We start from the raw sequence: 13,984 nt of genomic DNA on the forward strand, positions 1-13,984 counted from the left end.
CATTATCAGGGAAGGGCATTTATGGTAGCCTTTCCACTGTTGATCAAGTTGTTAGTTGGAGTCAGTCTTGCAGGTCTCTGGACATTTCTCTAGAGTCAGTTTTCTCTTCAAACCTATAGTGGCTCCTTCCTTTATGGCATCTCTCTCTCTCTCTTTCTCTCTCTCTCTCTGTCTCGTCTATTCCTCCCCTCCCTAGTCCCACGTGCTTTCTTCTCCCCTTCTCTTTCTCCTAGCCCCTTCTCCACTTACTGACCTCTCACTCCCAATGTACTCAGGAGATCTTGTTCCTTTCCCCTTCTGTGAGGGACCTTATATGAATACTTAGATTCCTCCTTGTATCCCGGTTTTCTCTGCCTGTGTGAATTATAGGCTGTTGATCCTTTGCTCTGTGTCTAAAATCCACATGATTGAGTACATACCATGTTCCTCTTTTTGTGACTGGGTTACCTCATTCAGGATGGTTTCTTCAAGTTCTATCCATTTGCCTGCAAATTTCAAACTTCCATTGTTTTTTTCCATTGTGTAAATGTGCCACATCTTCTTTATCCATTTTCAGTTGAGGGGCATCTAGGTTGCTTCCAGGTTTTTGCTATTACAAATAATGCTGCTACGAACATAGTTGAACAGATGTCTTTGTTGCATGGATGTGGATCATTTGGGTATGTGCCTAAGAGGGGGATTGCCGGGTCCTGAGGAAGACTGATTCCCATTTTCCTGAGGAACTGCCATATTGATACCAAAATGGCTGTACAAGTTTGCACTCCCACCAGCAGTGGAGGAGTGTTCCCCTTTCTCCACATCCTCTCCAGCATAAGTTGTCATTGGTGTTCCTAATTTTAGCCATTCTGGCAGGAGTAAGATGGTATCAGAGTTGTTTTGGTTTGCATTTCCCTGGTAGCTAAGGATGATGAACACTTAAGTGTCTTTCAGCCCTTTTGATTTCCTCTATTGAGAATTCGCTCTTTATTTCTGTACCCCATTTTTTGTAACAGGGTTATTTGGTGTTTTGGTGACTAGAATCTTGAGTTCTTTGTATATTTTGGAGATCAGCCCTCTGTTAGATGTAGGATTGGTGAAGATCTTTTCCCAGTCTGTGGGCTTCTGTTTGGTCTTGTCAACTGTGTCCTTTGCCTTACAAAAGCTTCTCAGTTTGAGGAGGTCCCATTTATTAATTGTTGATAGCAGTGTCTGTGCTACTGGAGTTATGTTCAGGAAGCACTCTACTGTACCAATTTGTTCAAGGGTACCTCCCACTTTCTCTTCTAAGAGATTCAGTGTGGCTGGATTTATGGTGAGCTCCTTGATCCATTTGGACTTGAGTTTTGTGCATGGCGATAGACATGGGTCTATCTGCAGTCTTCTATACACTATCATCCAGTTGTGCCAGCACCATTTGTTGAAGATGCTTTCCTCCTCCCATTGTATACTTTTAGCTATTTTGTCAAAAATGAGGTGTTCGTAGGTGTGTGGGTTTATATCAGGATTTTTGATTCGATTTCATTGGTCTACCTGTCTATTTTTGAGCCAATACCAGGCTGTTTAAAGGACTATAGCTCAACAGTAGAGCTTGAAGTCGGGGATGGTGATGCCTCCTGAAGTTCCTTTATTGTGCAGTGTTGTTTTGCCTATCCTGGGTCTTTTGTTTTTCCATATAAAGTTGATTATTATCCTTTCAAGGTCAGTGAAGAATTGTGCTGGTATTTTTATGGGGATTGCATTGAATCTGTAGATTGCTTTTGGTAAGATTGCCATTTTTACTATGTTTATCCTACCTATCCAAGAGCATGGGAGATCTTTCCATTTTCTGTTATCTTTAATTTCTTTCTTTAAAGACACAAAGTCCTTGCTATATAGGTCTTTCATTTGTTTGGTAAGTGTTACCCCAAGATACTTTATATTGTTTGTGGCTATTATAAAGGGTGATGTTTCTCTGATTTCTTTCTCAGCCCCTTTGTCATCTGAATAAAGTAGGGCTACTGATTTTTTTTTTTTTTTTTTTTTTTTTTAGTTGTATCCTGCTAGTTTGCTGAAGATGTTTATCAGCTGTAGGAGTTCCCTGGTAGAGTTTATTGGTTTATTGTGTCGCTTATGGGTCAAATAGAGCCAGTTTGACTTCTTCCTTTCCAATTTGGATCCCTTTGATCTCCTTTTGTCTTATAGCTTTAGCTAGAACTTCAAGTACGATATTGAGGAGATATGGAGAGGGCAGCCTTTCTCTTGGTCCTGATCGCCTTAAGTTTCTCTCCATTCAGTTTGATGTTGGCTGTTGGTTACTGTATATTGCTTTTATTATGTTTAGGTATGTTCCTGTTATCCCTGATTTCTCCAAGACCTTTATCATGAAAGGGTGTTGAATTTTGTCAAAGGCTTTTTCAGTATCTAGTAAGATGATCATGTGGTTTTTCTTTTTCAGTTTGTTTATATGATGGATCACATTGTTAGATTTTCATATGTTGAACCATCCCTGCAACCCAGGGATGAACCCTACTTGGTCATGGTGGATGATTTCTCTGATGTGTTCTTAGATTCAATTTGCCAGTATTTTAGAGTATTTTTGCATCAATGTCCATGAGGGATATTGGTCTGTAGTTCTCTTTCTTAATTATATATTTGTGTGGCTTGGGTACCAAGGTAATTGTACCAAGTTTGGTAATGAACCTTGTGCTTCTATTGTGTGGAACAATTTGAGGAGTATTGGTATTAGTTCTTCTTTGAATTTCTGGTAGAATTCTGCACTGAAGCCATCTGGCCCTGGCCTTTTTTTTTTTTTTTTTTTTTTTTTTTTGGGAGACTTTTGATGACTGCCTCTATTTTATTAGGGTTTATAGGTCTATTTAAGTTGTTTACCTGTTCTTGATTTAATTTTGGTAAGTGATAATTATCCAGAAGTTTGTCCATTTCCTTTGAATTTTCAAATTTTGTGGAGTACAGGTTTTCAAAGTATGACCTGAAAATTATTGGATTTCCTCAGTGTCCATTGTTATGTGCCCCTTCTCGTTTCAAATTTTGTTAATTTGCATGTTCTCTCTCTGCTTTTTGGTTAGTTTGGATAAAGGTTTGTCTAACTTGTTGATTTTCTGGTTTGTACTTTATTGATTTCAGCCCTCAAATTGATTATTTCCTGGCATCTACTCCTCTGGGGTGAGTTTGCTTCTTTTTGTTCTAAGGCTTTCAGTTGTGCTGTTCTCTTATGTGACTATCCTCCGTTTTCCTCAATAGGACACATAGTGCAATGAACTTCCCTCGTAGCACTGCTTTCAGGGTGTCTCATAAGTTGTTGTGTCCTCATTCTTGTTGAATTTTAGGAAGTCCTTAATTTCTTTCTTTATTTCTTCTTTGACCCAGGTATGGTGCAATTGCACATTGTTCAGTTTCCATGAGTTTGTAGGGTTTCTGCGATTTGTGTTGTTGAATTCCAACTTTAAAGCATGCCAGTCTGATAAGATACAGGGGACTATTCCAATATTTTTGTATCTGTTGAGGTTTGTTATGTGGAGAGAGAAGAAGGAATATTCTTTTGTGTTTGGTTGGAATGTTCTATAGATGTCTGTTAAACTCACTTGGGACATAACTTCTGTTAGTTCTTTTGTTTCTTTGTTAAGTTTCTGTCTGGTTGTCCTGTCTAGTGGTGAGAGTGGGGTGTTGACGTCTCCCACTATGAGTGTGTGAGGTTTTATTTGAGCTTTGAGTTCTAGTAGTGTTTCTGTTATGAATGTGGGTGCCTTGTAGTTTGTGTTGATGGATTTCTCCTGTGATGAATACGAAATGACTGTCTTCATCTCTTTTGATTGTTTTTGGTTTGAAATCTAACTTGTTAGGATAGCTACACCTGCTTGCTTCTTGGGTCTGTTTGATTTGAAGATCTATTCCCAACCCTTTGCCCTGAGGTAATATCTGTCTTTGGAGCTTAGATGTGTTTCTTGTATGCAGCAGAAGGATGGTTTCTGTCTTCATATCCATTTTGTTAGCCTGTGTCTTTTTATAGGCGAGTTAAGACCATTAACGTTAAGGGAAAGTAAGGACCATTGATTGTTAATGCTTGTTTGTTTTAGATTTGTTGGTGGTGATATTGTGAATATATTTGCCCTGCTTTACCCTTGGGTTCTGGCTAAGTGGGATTATCTATTGCCTATGTTTTCATGAGTGTAGTTAAATTCCCTGGGTTGGAGTTTTCCTTCCAGAACTTTCTGTAGGGCTGGATTTGTAGATAGGTATTGTGAAAATCTGGCTTTGTCATTAAATATCTTGTTTTCTCCATCTATAGTGATTGAGAGTTTTGCTGGGTATAGTAGCCTGGGCTGGCATCCGTGGTCTCTTAGTACTTGTAGAACTAAGATAGATATCCAGGACCTTCTGGCCTTGAGAGTTTCCATGGAGAAGTCAGGTGTAATATTAATAGGTCTGCCTTTATATGTTACCTGTCCTTTTTCCTTCACTGCTCTTAATATTCTTTCTTTATTCCGTGTGTTAGGTGTTTTGATTATTATGTGTCCAGGGTTCTTTTTTTTTTTTTTTTTTTTTTTTTTCTTTTATCCAGTCTGTTTGGTGTTCGTTATGCTTCTTGTTCTTCATGGGCATGTCCTTCTTCAGATTGGGAAAGTTCCTCAATGATTTTGTTAAATATGTTTTCTGCACCTTTGAGCTGGGCTTCTTCACCATCTTCTTCTATCCCTATTATTCTTAGGTTTGGCCTTTTCACAGTGTCCCACATTTCTTGGATGTTTTGTGTTAAGGATTTGTTGGACTTAAGATTTTCTTTGGTCGATGAATCTATTTCCTCTAGTTTATCTAAAGCACCTGAGATTCTCTCTTCCATCTCTTGATTCTGTTGGTTATGCTTATGTCTGTAGTTCCCAATCTTTGTCCAGTTTTTCTATTTCCAGCATTCCTTCAGTTTGTGTTGTCTTTATTGTCTCTATTTCAGTTTTCAAGTCTTGAACTGTTTCCTTCACCTGTTTAATTGTTTTTCCTTGGCTTTCCTTAGTTTCTTTAAGAGATTTGTTCATTTCTTCCAATTTTTTGTTTGTTTTTTATTCCATTTCTTTAAGGGATTTTCTCACATCGTCTTTGAGGGCTTCTATCCTTTTTATGAAGATATTTTTTAAGTCCTTATCTGTTTCATCTGCTTCAGTGTGTTCAGGTCTAGTTGGTGTAGATTCCTTAGATTCTGGTGGTGTCATGCTTGTCTTTCTATTGTTATGAGTTATTTTTGGATTGCCTTCTTCCCATCACTTCTTCCACTGGGTGCAGGTGGGGTCTCTCTCTATGCTACTCCCCCGCTGGGCTTAGGTGGGTCAGAAGTTTGATGTCTGTAGCTCTGGGTGCTCCAAGCCCTGCAGGAAATCTTTCCTCAGGCAGGGGCCCTGTGATGAGGGTTAAAGATCAGGAAGGTGGGGACTCGGGGTGGTATGTGGATAGGCGTGTCTGATGTGCTCAGAGCAGATCCAGGAAGTTCCCCAGAGGTGGTGGGATTATTGGACCCACCTTCCCATCCAGTGCTCAACCAGAGCAGTGGGGCAGTGGGCTAGGTAGGGCACAGGGTGGAGGGAGGGCAGGTTCTGGGTGGAGGGGTTTGTGCATCAGAGTACTAGGAGTATTCTCGCTAAGGATAGGATATGGGGGGAGTGAGATACGGGGCTAACCCAGGGAATTCCCAGGGAAGGTTGTAGGGGGGTTTGACCTGAACTGGTACTGAAAGACCCGCGAGCATGGAACCTCATGCCCCAACTCAGGAAAGGCGCCTCCCTCCAAATCACTCACAAGAAGCGGTCTTGATGTAAAAGCATGAGGTCTTTTATATTCCAAGTGCACTGGGGTCCACAGTCATGTGCCAGCAGGGGTAGAGGACTGAGGACCACGAGTACAGAATTGAGGCAGTTTTTATAGGGTTACAACAAAGCCCGTGCGCATCGTAAACCAATCATCTCATAGCATCCAGAGCTCATGCGGTGTGGACCAATTAATTTAAACCATCCAAGCCGCGCTTTATAGACCAATCAGTTTTCTATAGCCCCGTGTGCGGGCTCCTGGGTGGGGTGACAAAGCTCATTTCCTGTACTCATGTACTCACAGGCCCTCTTGTAAACAGCAAAGAATGTGACCTTTTGCCTATTTACTGGCTGAGGGCAGGGTCTGGAATTTAAGGTTTAAACTTCTAGCTTCCTGGGGTCATTGGAGAGTTAGGCTGTATTTTCCATCCTTTCATTCCCCACTTCTTTTCTTGTTAATAGTTCTAATCTTAGAACTGGGAGGACTAAAGGGCAGCCTCTTTGCCCAGAAGGCTCTTGTAGTGTTGTCTAAGTACCATGATCTGGACCGCACTCGCTAGCTCCCTAACAAAAGTAATAATTTTTCTAACAGTGGGAGGCTGTTCCCAGTTCTTATAACCTTGAGTGGCGTGGGGATGGGTCCAGGGGAATAGGACATGTTCTGGAATGGCCACAAAGTGGGCCTTTTCACCGAGATGTGCAGTGACATCTAACGTAGACTGAATCTCCAACTTGGAAGTGATGTGGAACTTCAGAGTCTCCTTCCATCGAGTAGGCCTCCCAGAGCTGCTTCCCTCGCTGTCTCACCCAATGAGCACCTTAAGCCTAGCAAACAGGCAGGGAAAACAGCACATCAGCACCATGCACAGAGGCAGTTTTCACCAGTGGAGGCCTCTCCCCACATAGAGCAATTCATAGGGGGTCAGCCCAAATGGTCCAGGGGTGTTTCTAACCATGAAAAGCACAAAGGGTAAGAGAGCTATCCAATCATTAACACCAGTCTCTGCGGTCAATTTAGTGAAGGTCTCTTTAATGGTTTTATCCTTTTTACCTGAACTTTGGGGTCTGCATGTACAATGTAATTTCCAATCAACCCCCAACGTCTTGGCCAGTTACTGACTTACCTGGGCAACAAAACCTGGACCATTGTCTGATCTTACTACCTTAGGCATTTTAAATCTTTGGAAATTTTTCTTCAGTAATTTTTAGCCACCACGGTTGAGGCAGCCCCTTTTGTTTATAGATAGCCCCTTGTACATGTGCAGTTGCAAAAACATACCTGCTGCCCGTGTAATGTTTACAGACTTCTCTTCGGCTAGCCGCAAGGCTTGCATAAGGGCCACGAGCTCAGCTTTTTGTGCTGAGGTTCCTTCCAGCAAGCTGCTGGCCCAGATGGTGCAGGTTCTGTCCACCATCGCTGCCCCAGCCATTCTCTTTACCTTTTACAATGTAACTGTTCCCATCGGTGAAACAGGTCAATGTCTCCCCGGCCAGCGGGATGTCCGTAAGATCTTTGTGAACTCCAGTCTCTTTAACCAACAGTTGATGGCAGTCATAAGTCACTGGTTCAGTCTCCTCAGGCACAAGAGCGGTGGGATGATGGTGGATGGTGGAGCGAACACAGTTCTCTCAGTGAGAAGCAGGCTTTGGTGGTGAGTCATGGGGGCACTGGTCCACATACTGGAGGAGGGTCACCTGGGAGTGTTGGATCCTGAAGCTGGCCAGATCTTTATGAAGGGCCTCATCAAAGATGGTCAGGGAGTTTTAAACCCGTGGGGAAGTTGGGTCCAGATGAGCTGCCCAGTTCTGCACGTGTCAGGGTCCTTCCATTCAAAGGCAAAAAGCTGTTGGCTGGTGGAATGTAACCTTGAACGAGTGTGATACCTGGCCTACGCCAAGGTCTGTTCTTCGGGTAGTCCATGAATACTGCCATTGCCCTATGGCACCTATTTTAACTGGTCTCCCCTCCACTTTCAAAGATCCTAAAGAATCTGGATCTGGAAAAAAACAGCAAAGTGGCAGGATACAAAATTAACATAGCAAAACCAGCAGGCTTCCTGTATACCAGTAGCAAACATACAAAGAAATCTGGGAAACAATCCCATTCACAACAGACTTTAAAACAAAAAACCCTCAAAATATACCTAAATAAACAAAGAAGTAAAAGACCCATGTATTAAAACATTTGAAACGCTGACGAAAAAAGTTTAAGATGCTAGAAGATGGAAGGACCTCACATGCTCATGGTTCAGCATGGCTACAATGTCAAGATCAATGTACAGAGTTATTGAAATTCTCATCAAATTTCAATAATGTACCTCAAAGAAAGTTAAAAAAAAAAATCGTCGAAGTACAGAGACCTTGGCTAGTCAAAGTGATCCTGAGCAAAAAGGAACAATTCTGGAAGTATTGCCGTGCCTGGTTTGAAGTTATAATAAAGTCAAACTCAGCAGCTTCTTGCAGGAATCATGCCTGGTAGCAATGAAATGCTCCTTACAGAGGCTGTGGCATGACAGATAAAACACAGGGCTCCTCAGCTGGGGTGCTGGAGGTCAAATCCCATTAATGCTTCCAGAGTTAGAAACTTGCTGTATAACCTGTTTGGTTAGGTGTCTCTCCCTTCCTCCCTCCCCTCTCAGTGTGTGTGTGTGTGTGTGTGTGTGTGTGTGTGTGTGTGATTAAAGCAAGTCACTTGCTCAAGTTTTGGGGGAAGAAAGAAAGAAAGAAAGGAAAAAAGATTAAGAAAACCACCATACAGCACAAAGATCAAAACCACCATACCTGCTGGCCCAGATAACTGGCTTTTAGGAAGACTCCACTTTCAGCACTTTATTGCAGAGCCAACATTGTTTGCAGATCCCTCTGTTCTTGAAGATGGGGATTCGGTGGGTAATACTTATGCTTGTGAGGTGTTTTCTGCCAATCTCTTTTCAATGTACACAGATTCAGTCTCCAGTTAGGAAACTTCTTCACAGATTACACCATGTCTCTCCCAGTGACAAGATGATGCCCAGTAAGCCTGCATTTCCTAGGTGTCTATGCACCCCCCACTGTCTTTGTGCTGTCTGTCTGTCTGTCTGTCTGTCTGTCTGTCTGTCTCTCTCTCTCTCTGTGTGTGTGTGTGTGTGTGTGTGTGTGTGTGTGTGTGTAGCAGAGTCTCCCAAAGCTCCAGGCTCTGACTTTTCCAGAGAATGAGTAGCAGTGACACTGGTGAGCCACTTTGTCCCACAGACAAACTACAAAGCAGATCAGGTTATTTGAGCTGGGCAGAATTTTAACCAGTGAGTTAGAGGAAGAGAGGCTGAGAGGCAAAGAGAAATCAGGTGGAAAATCCATGCACCACCGAGCTAAATGTTGTGGTGGACCACTAGGTGGCATTGCAAACACGACTCCTAGACTGCCAAGTCGGTGGCACCAAGTTGTAGACCTGAACCCAATAGGTCAGAGAGGCGGCGATCTGGGCGGGCAGAGGCAATTTAAAGGCAGAGAGGTGAGGTGCTAGGTTAGGTAGGGAGGTGACTGCGCTTTGGTGATGGTCCTGCTCTCTTGCTGAGGTCCGCCCAGGTGGACATCAATTGCCCATGCTGAGTGAAGTGTCCAGGGAGGGGGCGCCTGGCCCGGATGCAAGACCAGAGCTGGGTAAACAGACACAATTCTATTTCCCAGAACAGTGACCTTTGCGGGGAGGAGAGCAGAATGGGTGAGCCACCTTGTGCAGGGAGATTCTAAAGCAGTTGGATGTGATGCTTAATGCAACAAGAGAATGGGTCCATGCCTTTGAGGTGTAAATGTATTGCAAGTGACTACAATCCAGTAGCTTTACCTCATTGCTAATACAATGGCTCCCTGGGTGTGACTTGTTCTAACATTTCATAGGTATTTTTTCATACTGTGCTCATGCAGGACATAAAAAAATTAGCAGTAAGATTTAATGAAATTCAGATTTTTCAGAATTTAAGGAAAATATTCATCGAGGGGAAAGTACTGTTGTTTTTCTTTACTTAACATACTGTAAAGCAAGCTTATGTATTTGGAGGCAGTAACTGTGTTTATTCTCGAGCTAAGTGACCATTTTGCTGCAGACTGTTCCACGCTGGAGAGTATGCATTGAGGATTTGAGCAGAGGTTTGGTGAGTAATAAGAACGCAGGTACATCTGCCTTTCTTAAGGGAATGTTTGTCTGTGTGTTCTTCAGAAATCCGGCTCACCTGAGCAAAGTACAATGCAGTAGCTCTGGGAATGTGAAAATCTGGAGACTGGCTGGGACTTTTGGGGAGTTTTGATAGGGTTTCGGGGGATACTCTGAGAGTGAACTTAGGGGGTCAAGAAATCAGTCATGGAAACAGAAACTGTACTTGTCATAGAAATAGAAGCTAGACCTGTAACCTAAGAGTGACAGAATATGAGTAAATGAAAGAAGAGACCCATGAAAACACTAAGCTTGTGTGATAGAGGGACAGAATTCCAGGCACTAGGAACACAAGTCAGAATGAGCAAACCAGGGTCCAGCTTCCAATATGCTGTGTCTATCCACCCATTTTCTTACATGTACTTGATTTTGGCATGGTAGCATGATCTGCATTTTCTGTATACACTTATGCTCTTGAAATCATAATAACACAACAACAAACAAACCTCTCTTACAGTACCTTTGATGCCACGAAGTGGAGGCATTTTCTTCCAGCCATGAACTCCTCGTTTCAACTGCATTTCTTGAATCTTACCCTGAATGTCACGGAGGACAACATTTTAGGACCAAATGGCAAGAACATGTCTTCAGCCTGCGGGGACATGGGCATCGCTGTGGAGGTGTTCCTGACCCTGGGTCTCATCAGCCTCTTAGAGAACATCCTGGTCATTGGGGCCATAGTGAAAAACAAAAACCTGCACTCACCTATGTACTTCTTTGTGGGCAGCTTAGCAGTTGCTGACATGCTGGTGAGCATGTCCAATGCCTGGGAGACCATCACCATATACTTGCTAAATAATAAACATCTGGTGATAGCAGACACCTTTGTGCGTCACATTGACAACGTGTTTGACTCCATGATCTGCATTTCAGTTGTGGCCTCCATGTGCAGTTTGTTGGCCATTGCAGTAGACAGGTACGTCACCATCTTCTACGCCTTGCGCTACCACCATATCATGACAGCAAGGCGATCAGGGGTGATTATCGCATGCATATGGACTTTCTGCATAAGCTGTGGTATTGTTTTCATCATTTACTATGAATCCAAATATGTTATCATTTGCCTCATCTCCATGTTCGTCACCATGCTGTTCTTCATGGTTTCTCTGTATATACACATGTTCCTCTTGGCACGGAACCATGTCAAGCGCATAGCAGCTTCCCCCAGATACAATTCTGTGAGGCAAAGGACCAGCATGAAGGGTGCCATTACCCTCACCATGCTACTGGGGGTTTTCATTGTGTGCTGGTCTCCCTTCTTCCTTCACCTTATCTTAATGATTTCCTGCCCTCAGAACATCTATTGCTCTTGCTTTATGTCTTACTTCAACATGTACCTTATACTCATCATGTGCAATTCTGTGATTGATCCTCTGATATATGCCTTCCGCAGTCAAGAGATGCGGAGGACCTTTAAAGAGATCATTTGTTGTCATGGCTTCAGACTAATTTGTAGGCTCTGTGGCAGGTATTAAACACATTCCCCTCTCTGTGGCTCTCATCTCTTAGTCAATAAGGTTCAGCCAGGGTATAAGAAATGTCTCTAGGAATCTCAAATGTATTATCCTTTATCTCTTCTGCTGCTCAAACATTTTAAAAAGCTGTGTTCATTGTGTATCAAAAGTATGCATATGTGGGTTAGCTCCATCATGGGAATGGTCTGTGACACATATCCTTACATCTTCCTCTACTTCCCATTCCATTTCTAGGCTTTACCACCCTCGACCTGACCTGATAGGTGACCTTATGAGATGCATAATATCCTAGGTGAGTTGTTATTGAAAGAAACACTGTGGAGGTCTATGACACCATGAGTGGCTTTTTTGTTTTGTTTTTCTCATGAAAAGGTGGATGCACCTTTTTGCATTCTTTTGAGGAATAAAGATGCCCAGCTCTTTTCCATTTGAAACTTCCATTTTACTTGCTGTGGGTGTTTCTACAGCTCTCCCATCCTAACTTCTAGTTTATGGTTTATATTTAGAATTGTCTGAGGAACAACCTTAACTCCCTATACTTTTGTCAGTCATAGTTTTTGAACATACTCAGACCTACAGTTCTGTGACACAACCTTGCTCCATGTTCTGTAAAAAATGTCCATGACTCTTTCTCCCTGTCTTATTTTGATTCAATCCAGCATTTCCAAGAAATGTTTTAGGGTCATATCAGGACCTTGGGTACACACCCACACTCACTTCATGTAGCACATGCCCATAGACAAACTAGGTTGGTTTTCTCACACACAGTTTTTCAGCATCTCTTGGTGTCTGAGTCTTTGTCACTATATGCATTTAAGAATCTTTACCTGACTCAAGCACTCATTGAGAGCCTATTCTATAGCAAAGAAATGCCATGTTCTGCAGTCTGGCATGGAGGAAAGGAGCACAAGCTCAGGCACTAACTGCCATTCCCCTGGTTATATGTCCTTAATTTCACTCTAGGTTCCACATCTGTGTTGACCTCCTAGGATGACCAAAAGAATTAGCTGAAAACAATGGGAGAACCTCTTGTAAAATTCTAAAACCACATATTATTGTATTTTTATATAAAAGAACTGATCCACATGGTCTACCAGAAACAAACATAAAGGAAGGATTTAAGTGTTGGTGGCCAGAGCAGTGTTTTGGACACCAAGACATGCTTTGTTCAATGTCCCAGTGTTCTCTCTCATCTGAAGGGGAAAGGTAGGCCCCTAGAGCCTACAGACTCCATTTTGCAGTAGTATCTTGGTTTTAGTATTTTCTCTGTTGGACACTTGGCATCTAGACTGTTTCCAAATGAAAGAGGAAATGTAAGGAAAGCTACAGATATAGAAGTCATCTCACAATGAGCTACTGGTATAAGAGGGACCTCTTCTACAGAAGATTTTAAAGGCAGAGTAACTTTCAAGAATAGTCACATGAATAGCTTGTGGGCATGACTACCTGCTGCTCTAGGAGTTCAGTATAGAAAACAAAAAACAAACAAACAAACAAACAAACAAAAAAACCCAGCAAGTGCATGAGAAGTCCAAAGCTCCACAAAATGGCAGATTGGAAGGTTGTTTACAACTGATTTGAAAAGAGCATCTAGACTTTCAAAATGTTTCCTGCTGGTTCCTATTTGCTGAAAGTTCTCAGGTACATCTATGAGTAGGAAGTAAACATTCTCATTGTAACCATTACAGGAAATAGACGCCATTGTTGCCATGGATGTCATGGGGATGTGGGTTGCATGAAGGTTTCCTCTCATCTGTGCAGAGCAAGCACTTGTACTGTTTGTAATTTCCATGTTGACTCTTCTGCCCAATTAAGCAAGGTGACTAGAGCTACAGTCATAGGGGTAGAATAAGGGGTTGAGCTTTGTAGTTACATTGTTCGTCTGGACACTCAACTCTTATTAGGCTACTTCTCTGCTCTGGGTGATAAATGATTTACTACACCTCCTGGTCTTTATATTAAGGTGTTTAAGAACATGTTCAACTATATTTTAAACTCTATGTAAACAAAATATCCCTGTAGTTATATTTGGGAAAATACATGCATGTAGCAACTTGTTAAGTTTATGCAAATAAGCCAACCTTTGGCACTAAAAATGAAGTTCCCTTAACAGAAAAAAAATACACATACATGTCAAACATATAGTAGTATATGTTAGCTTATATTTCTGTGGGAAGTATATTTGCTGTAAATATGTGTTCAAAGAAATTGTTAGTAAAGTAAAAGGATAAATCAATTAAAATATACTATTAAATATATATAATTAATAAAATAGATGGACTAAATTATATATTTGAATTGGTCATTAAGATATGTGATATTTGGAGTGTTTTTTAATCTTTCTGGAAATTTTCTGGTAGGTATTACAAAATGAGAATGTACATAAATTGGTAAATTTTACTTGAAAGTATTTACAGCCTATAGTATTAACATTCAAAGTTATATTAATCCTACAAATAAAATAAAATTTATACTTGACTATGTTTTGTTGAAAATATGTCTTAGTATATAATTATTCTGGGACTATTACTTATTATGAACTCAGTATGGGG

The 13,984-nt window shown here is 41.6% G+C and overlaps 1 protein-coding gene across 1 annotated transcript; it reads left to right on the forward strand.

Annotated features, from left to right (window-relative positions):
* The first annotated feature begins 9,250 nt into the window (after nt 1-9,250).
* Nucleotides 9,251-11,447, forward strand: Mc5r (melanocortin 5 receptor). Its single transcript, XM_051201015.1, is given in 3 exon segments — nt 9,251-9,438; nt 9,441-9,468; nt 10,415-11,447. Coding segments are annotated over 3 exon segments (1,095 nt in total). The 5' UTR covers nt 9,251-9,389; the 3' UTR covers nt 11,433-11,447.
* Nucleotides 11,448-13,984: the final 2,537 nt, after the last annotated feature.

This window comes from Phodopus roborovskii, unplaced genomic scaffold (assembly GCF_943737965.1).
Source record: "Phodopus roborovskii unplaced genomic scaffold, PHOROB, whole genome shotgun sequence".
NCBI classification, from domain to species: Eukaryota; Metazoa; Chordata; class Mammalia; order Rodentia; family Cricetidae; genus Phodopus; species Phodopus roborovskii.